The following is an 8538-nucleotide window of genomic DNA, read 5'->3' on the forward strand; positions in this document are numbered from 1 at the left end:
ATCTGCATTCACACTGGTTCTAGAAATTATCCAGGGAACACTGTTTGCAAAGCAGGAATACAGCCTGAATCGGACACCGGACTACTGCAGGGTGCCCATCCACCTTCTGACATGTTTTGAGAGGAATCTGGACAGCCTTGAAGGAAACCCATGGAGACATGAGGGAAGTATGCACAGAAACTCCACACAGATGTTAACTACAGCTCAGGAATAGTTTTTCCAAATCCATGCACATATGTTATAATCTCGGGTAATAATCGATGAATTCAGTGAAAGTTTCCCCATTCTGAGAACTGTTGTTAGCACTTTCCAGCATGAATAATAAGGGTTGGGTTGAACAGCACAGTGCTACAGTGGGTAGAGCTGCAGCCTCACAGCTCCAGGGTGCAGGTGCACAGGAAGATGTTTACAGTATGGGGTGGATACCAGAAAATACCTCTAGGTGTAAATAAATAAGTGTGTGTGTGCGTGTGTGTGTGTGTGTGTGTACTGAAGGTGAATGGATGAATGAATGCCCAGGTGTTTATTTGTCATTGTGGGATCTGCTAAGTTTCCATGTTCTACCTTAAGCTTGTTATTGAGTTTATGTGCTTGTTCTCTCTCCCCATATTTCTTCTCACTGTCCAAATGAACATGCAACTAAATGTGTGTGTGTGTGTGTGTGTGAGGTTGGGTGGGCTGATAGGCTGCTGTAAATCCATGCCTTGTGTTCCTAGGAAATTTAGTCCGTAGAAATTTAGTATGGACCTAGAACTAAATACTAATAAAAGTACAACTTAAAAATCAGAAAATAAGCATGCTTATCCAATAGCTGCAAAGAATGGGAACATTTTTAATTAGTTTGTAGAAACATTTTGGATTGTGAATTCTGAAGCTAACAAGAACTAGAGGACACTTTTGTCCGTTTCGTCAGTACAGTAGATTGTGTCTAGTTGTTCATGGCACAGGGCATCATGGTAGTGCTGCTTCACAGGGCCTGAGCTAGAGTTTCAATCAGTGCTGAGTTTTGCATATTCCCCTGTAGGTTTCCTTCCTCGCAGATGGACTGAGTCTAAATTGTCACTAGATGTGACTGTTTGCGCGTGATGGCCTTCAGTGGACAGGCATCTTGTACAGGGTGTATTCCCACCTCATGTGGATCTACCATCACCCTGACAAAGATGGGTTACTGAACTGATGAATGAATGAATGAATGAATGATCGTTTATGGCACTTTTGGCTTTCCAAACTGATAGCGCAGGGCTGTGCGCGTGGGGGCGCGCTGAGCCATGCAGATGTGTCGCAGATTTTAAAAGTCACTGTGCGCACAGAAAGATCTAGTACGAGGAAATGGGACGTTGAAAAGCGTTGAAAACTGAAGCCAAAGCAAAACTGCGAAGAAAACAGTAGGACAGAAGGAGGAGGACATCACCGATTCCTCTCATCTACACTCACTTTAACGAGCAAAGCGCACTTCCAAATACATATACACAGCCCCAGGGTTATTTATTCAAATATATTAAAAAGCGCAAATAATCCCATGGAACTGTCAGCAATCGGAGAACAAGTGTTTGCTGTGGAATCGATCATAAAGAAAAGAGTGAGGAAGGTAAGGGAGGCACAGCGTGAGCTACAGTGAATGTTGTTGGTCTTGTTGTTTTTGCAGAAGTGTCCGGTTCATTTTTGCGATCTGAGCATTTTAAGCAGCTAAGTGTTTACATCATTAACATGACACCATGCACAAGGAGGGCGGGGAGCCCAGCGATCGCTTCCCCAACGTGACTGAACAGAGCGATGAGGAAAGGGAAACAAATGTGTGTAGCATGTTATGAAACCAGTTAGTGTGATCCGATCCAAATCTTTTTCATCCGCCGTGCTCCAGAGTGACACAAACTGCTACGCAGTATCCTCAAACAGCGATAACTGGGCTGAAGTTAAACGACATGTTGTTATGGGATTACTCATATAAGTCTTACTGATGTGGTGGCCTACTTTCTATACCTTATTAGAAATGTTTTTATATTTTGATATTATACTGCGCAGATAGTGTTGATGGCAATGACGGGGCTTGAGCGATGCGATGCGATGCGCGTGCACTGACCCTCTCTGATATACGGATATAACCTGATAAAGGGATTTAAAGCATTTAAGTCACTTAAGATTTCACACGCCAAATGCAGCCAGTCCGATTCTCTTTTAAAGCGCAACTTAATGGCAGTCTCCGTGGACATGCACTCTGAAGCTTGCCTGTAGTTCCCAGTATGTGCGTCACTGTGTTTTGACTACAATGTAATTAAACAGGAGCTTTTGGGGTCGTCCCTCCAGTGTTTCTTTATACGTCATGCAACATTACGTCATGCCAACTAAAGAACATAACAGCATTAACTTTGTTTTATGTTACAGGGGCATGTGGAATATTTACTAAAATGGAAGGGGTGGCCCCCAAAGTAAGTATGTAAATGCCAATTTTGGATTGAAAACGTTCAATCCAATAATCTGATTATGTTATTTATAGCTTTTCGTATGACACCTATCAAATAATTAATAAATCAATTAATCAATACTGAATTTGCAGGTACAGCACTTGGGAACCCGAGGAGCATATCCTGGATCCCCGGCTTGTTCTAGCATTTGAAGAGAAGTGAGCTTTGTTATATTCAGGAAGCAGTATACTAACTAATTCAAATAAATACTAACTAAATTATGTTTCTAAAATCTCATTTCCTCTTTGCAATAGAGAACATAAGGACAGAGCAGTGGGTTGGCGTAAGAGAGGACCTAAACCGAAAAGACTTCTTGTGCAGGTAATGCCTGGCATGTCCTACCATTTCATATCTTCTTATTTACTGTACCATCCTAGCATCATGCATTATGCTGTACAGTTTCTTACTTCTAATCTCTACCCAAAGGGCATTTACTCAATGGATCTCCGCAGTGCACACAAAGCAGCAGAGAAGTCTCCAGGGCATCTGCACCTGGCCCTTACACACCCCCTTGATCCACAGACTGGACATGCAGCGCAGAAATTCTGTTCCAAAGAAAGTGATGTATATCATCAACTAGTTCATCAAAAAAGAAAGAAGAGAAAGCTCGAAGGGCCTACAGTGGAAGACTGGGAGGAGTTGGAGAATGACGACAACTATGAAGAGGAGGTTATAAGACAGGAAGAGACTGGCAGGGCCACTCTAAACAGTGAGTGTGTTAGGCATGGAAAGTACCAGAACAGTACACTTCTCAATCAGGGCTCATTGTTTCTAAATGAACAGATGGGTTTGTGTAGTGGGCATTTTCCACATTAGATTTTTTTAAAAACTGTAGTGCAAATCTGTTAATAAAAAATGGAAAGCTTTTGTTTTCTTTTTCTACAGAAAGTGAAAGCATCAGCAACAACCTCTTGAACAGCCATAATGGTTTCTTTTCTTTCCTGTCAGACTGACTTCATTTTTATTGTGTTGTATGTGCATCTTTTAAATCACAGTCATCAGCTGAGATTTCTAAGATGTATGAGGCTACATGTGAGCTATCTTCAGCCCTTCTATGAATGTGCCACCCTGCCAAACATCCCTGCCATGTTATTTTAATGAAAAATGTTGCCCCATACTTTGCCTTTGCAAAAAATATTTGTACAGTGTTTACCTTAGAGAATTGCTATCTAAAGAACTCTCTCTCTCCCTCTTTCTCTCTCTCTTATTCTCTCTCTTTCAAAATAAGGCAATGTGGACATAGAGGATTGGAGTCCAGTAACTGGATCAGAGGAAATGACAGTGTCTCCAGTGTGTGAGGAATGGAGGCCAGTTATGGGTCCAGAGGAGGTAACTGTGACAGATGTCACCATCAATTCACTGACAGTTACTTTTAGAGAGGCTTTGGTTGCTAAAGGCTTCTTTAGAAGCTGGGAACTGGAACTGTAATACAGAAACATGATAAAGTATGAAGATGTCACGTGAGACCGAAGGTGGGAGACGTGAAACGTGAGACTTTCATCGAATGCACTACATGTATTGAGGTTTTACATAATTCTTTCTACTGGCATTTTTTTAACATTTTATGGTAAATTGATGAGTAGTAGAGCAAACATCCTCAGCATGAGAAGTCTCCACTTCATGCTCAGCTTGGTTCAATTCACTGTTATTTGTATAGAACTTTAAACAATGGACATTGTCACAAAGCATCTTTACAGAAATATATAAATGCAGTATATACATTTTAAATGTAGAAATACATCCCTAATGAGCAAGCCAGAGATGTCAGACGATATAAAGAAGAAAACTTGATGGGAACCAGACTGAAAAGGGAACCCGTCCTCATCTGGGTGATGCAGGATAGTGCAATTATAAATAAATCCCTTCTATAACTATGTACTATATGGTCAAAAACTGCAGTTGTGTAACCAGGAAATTCATTCTAGTTTTAACATGAAGTCTGTTTGCTAGTCTGTCATGCTAAATGTATATAAACAATTGCTATCAATGAAGCAGTTGCAAATTTCAAAAATGCAGTTTTATATTTGAAGCCTGTGAGTGAATAGAAAAGATACCAAAATTACGTATACTCACATTGTACTGCTACTTGAAGGCGTGTTTATTTAAGTACATGTAAAGGTACACTTTAGCTGTACATAGCCTTATTTGTAACTTGAAATCAGTAAATAAAATTGCTTAGCACAGAAGACATCAGCAAAGAAGGGGCTCTCGTGTGCACACTTTTATTAGTTTAAACAAAAATAATCATTTTTTAGGAAACTGTAAATGAATTATTTAATGAAATGATTAGCATCGTCCCATTTATATGAAATGATTAGTGCTGATGTCACAGCAACAGGACATATCTGTTGGGGTTTTGGGTACCTCTGACAGAAATATGTCATTGCAAACAAGAATATTATAACTTCAGATGTGCTGTGCACCCCCTTCTCTTAATCATTAATCATGACGAGCCAATCCACATTTATGTAGTATTTAAGTATCCAAAACTTGGAGGATGCAGTTCTATTGTCCCGTTCATAAACTCCTTAGAATTATCTTCTATAGTGTTATTTTAATACATACATTTTCAAGTGTTCAGTGCTGTTTTACAAAAATAAGAGCAGAAGTGAAAGATCACTCAGAAGGTGGCAGCACAGGTAAATTCTGCTGTCAGCATCACATGCTCTGTGCCAGAACTGAAAGTGAAAAAATAATAACAGCATGGTCAGTGGATCTCTCGAAATGTTGTAGTGGGGCTCATGACCACTTAAGGCTGATTACCACTATGCTATACTTCCCTTCATATTTGAGACTGTTGTCATGTCCGAAAGCAGTTTTATATCAAACTCTACTGCTACCCCTTTTTGATTTCCAGATTTAAGATTATTCCTTTTAGCTTGACCACTAATATACCCTTTTAATGCTTCTGATTCAACCTTGACTTCATAGCACTTTATTAATAGTAGTTTCCTATGGCTATGCCAAATCTGACTAATAAAACTTAACAAAAAAGATGCCCAATAAATTATTACTTAAATAAAGTTGTGAAATATTTGGATCCAGTGTTATTAAAGTAAAATGAGTCAATTAAAAAAAGTTTTTAAAATAACATTCAGCTTTTACAAGTACATGAGTACAGTACTCTTAAACATGTACCAATGGCAGTTATGGTAAAAATGGTCATTTATAAAACTTATTACACTTCAGAGTTTACTCTAGTGGTCATAGTATTTTGTTTTTTCCTGTTTTTACCTGTTGAATTTTATTTTATTTTATTTTATTTTTTTTATTGTTCAGCCATTTATTTCTGGGGAACTGTCCAGATTTGAATGAGCACCTATATGTTCCATATTGTGAATAGTTATAGCCTTATGCAATAATCCACTATATACAAAGGGGTCTTTACAATTGTTTATCTTAACCATCACACCATAAAGGTACTGAAGCTGAAGCATCATAAACTAAATTCCTATATGTCATGCTTATCTGCAAATGTTGTGTACTGCACAATAGAAAATGTGTAGTCCGAGCATTGTTATGATCCAATAGATGTGTGAAAGCTTACTGTAGTCTATTTTGAGTAGAAAACAGTAGCACCAGCTAAAGTTGACCTGTGAAATGTTTTACCAGCAGCATAATGTTGTTGCTCAGTAACCATATTCTTGTGCAGACGTTTGTGACTGATTGGCTTCAACGCGTCTGACAGTACCTAAGCTGTCACGGATAGAATGATCCTGTTTACACCTGGCTATTTGATGTGCTGTGTATGTATTGCATACTAACAAGATTTTAATCTCATGCATTTACATTAGTTACACTGATTCTCTCAGTGGCATTTTTAAAGGTGTCAACATGCATAATTTGGCACGGGTATAACTTTAGATATGCCACAATATAATATCATGGTACAATATTTTAAAAGAATAAATTATGATAAGGAGTGATATAGGAACTTATAACAATGTGGTTTAATTGTGCCTGGTATTTGCAGCAAAGGCCTGCTCTGTCCCCAGAATTGATCATTTCCCTGTACCATCATGGCCTGAATTGTTTTATTCTTCTTATATCACAACAGTTCACCAACAATTACAATTTTTATTTATTAACGAATTATATTTGATTTAAATATCTTTATTTGTTCTTTATTTGTAGCTATAACAGCTATTACTTCACTTTCTCTTATAGTTAATAAGGCATGTGTATGTTGTATGTATACACTGATCAGCCATAATTATGACCACCTGCCTAATATTGTGTTGGTCCCCCTTTTGCTGCCCTGACCCATCAAGGCATGGACTCCACTAGATCCATGAAGGTGTGCTGTGGTATCTGGCACTGAGATGTTAGCAGAAGATCCTTTAAGTCCTCTAAGTTGCAAGGTGGGGCCTCCATGGATCAGACTTGTTTGTCCAGCACATCCCACAGATGCTCGATTGTACTGACATCTGGAGAATTTGAAGGCCAAATCAACACCTCAAAATCGTTGTTGTACTCCACCAGCTTGCCTTCTTCCCATAGTGCATCCTGGTGCCACGTGTTCCCCAGGTAAGCGAGGCACACGCTCCACGAGTTTTAATAGAAAATTGTGATTCATCAGACCAGGCCTCCTTCTTCCATTGCTCCATGGGCCAGTTCTGATGCTCACGTGCCCATTGTTGCTGCTTTTAGCAGTGCACAGGGGTCAGCATGGGCACCCCGACTGGTCTGCGGCTATGCAGCCCCATACGCAAAACAAACTGTGATGCACTGTGTATTCTGACTCCTTTCTATCAGAACCAGCATTAACTTCTTCAGCAATTTGAGCAACAGTAGCTCATCTGTTGGACCAGAACACACGGGCCAGCCTTCGCCCCCTACGAGCCTTGGCCACCCATGACCCTGTCGCCGGTTCATGATGAGGAGATAATCAATGTTATTCACCTCACCGGTCAGTGCTCATAATGTTATGCCGGATCAGTGTATGTATGTTCTGTGTCCTATGGGATATGGTAGCTTATTGGCTAAGGTGCTGGACTACAGCCTGGAAGGTTGCATGTTTGAATCCAAGGTCCACCAAGTTGAAACCATTGAACAAAAAACAACAGCTTTACCTCATACAATCTGATTGGAGAAATCAGAATTAATATACTATCATTGAATATATTGCCATTTTTGGTACAGAAATGAAACCCTGCGACAAACTTGTGTGCTCCATGTTCCATTTAAAGTACAAACAATTAGTTTGGAACTCACCCATTGCTGAGAAATTAACTGAATATCTATTTTATAAAGCATCTGGATCTTTTTCTGCTTCAATCTATTGTTATAATCTAAGTTATGCCACTGCACATGAAATAACTGGTTAAATGGGGTCAAAATTTTCAGTTCCCTCTGAAACATATTTACGCATCGTATTGACTGTTTCCAGAACCAGAATCACTTCTGTGTCCAACAATTTCCTTTTTTTTATTTAAGGTTCTCAAGTTTCACACAAACTTTCACACATCATTGAAGCGTGTGTGTGTTCTGGTTGTCAACATTTCTTCCAGCCTGTGATGTCATGCCATTTCTACTGTTGTGAACATACATTGAGTCATAGTATGAGAGATACTACACTCACTCATGGTACAGCCTTGTTTAACCAATTCAGTATTTAACTCCAAATCAATAGCCTACAAAATAAAAACCGTCAGTCCACAGTTTTTCCATGCTAGTGAAAAAACTTACTGATTCTGTAATTATTGAATATTTTTCAAAAACAAAAAATTGTTGTTCCCTTAACATTTTGTTTCATTATTATGGTATACATTAGATGTCATGACAATATGGTAACTCCCAACACCTTTTGCAGCAGAAATTTGCACTACCTCTACATTGACTTACATAGTTTTTATAGCAGCACTTTGTAGCATCCATTGTTCCACTTAGCCAGTGACTGCAAGTCAAATGCCTGCCTCTGTGTAATCTTTGGTATTCAATGTAATGTAATACTGTGTATATATATATATACACACACACACACACACAAAGTTGAGTTCATTAACCCTACACTGTATTTTTTCATGACTTATAAATGTATAATTGAGCATAGTGTTTAGGGAAGGAAACATTTTGT

General features: G+C 39.0%; 1 protein-coding gene across 1 annotated transcript; it reads left to right on the plus strand.

Moving 5' to 3' along the window:
• The first annotated feature begins 1265 nt into the window (after positions 1 to 1265).
• cbx7b (chromobox homolog 7b) lies at positions 1266 to 6574 on the plus strand. The gene is made up of 6 exons (XM_058405559.1): positions 1266 to 1588; positions 2383 to 2426; positions 2555 to 2620; positions 2717 to 2783; positions 2889 to 3171; positions 3691 to 6574. Exons 1-6 carry the CDS (start codon positions 1520 to 1522, stop codon positions 3888 to 3890), a joined length of 729 nt encoding a protein of 242 aa, XP_058261542.1. The 5' UTR covers positions 1266 to 1519; the 3' UTR covers positions 3891 to 6574.
• Positions 6575 to 8538: the final 1964 nt, after the last annotated feature.

Source organism: Hemibagrus wyckioides, linkage group LG13 (assembly GCF_019097595.1).
Source record: "Hemibagrus wyckioides isolate EC202008001 linkage group LG13, SWU_Hwy_1.0, whole genome shotgun sequence".
NCBI classification, from domain to species: domain Eukaryota; kingdom Metazoa; phylum Chordata; class Actinopteri; order Siluriformes; family Bagridae; genus Hemibagrus; species Hemibagrus wyckioides.

Excerpts from the sequence above, each read along its gene's own strand:
- cbx7b (XM_058405559.1), top strand. The coding sequence starts at position 1,520 with ATGGAACTGTCAGCAATCGGAGAACAAGTGTTTGCTGTGGAATCGATC. Across the intron at positions 2,427-2,554 it reads TGGAAGGGGTGGCCCCCAAA|GTACAGCACTTGGGAACCCG; the intron begins GTAAGTATGTAA and ends CTGAATTTGCAG. Across the intron at positions 2,621-2,716 it reads GTTCTAGCATTTGAAGAGAA|AGAACATAAGGACAGAGCAG; the intron begins GTGAGCTTTGTT and ends TCTTTGCAATAG.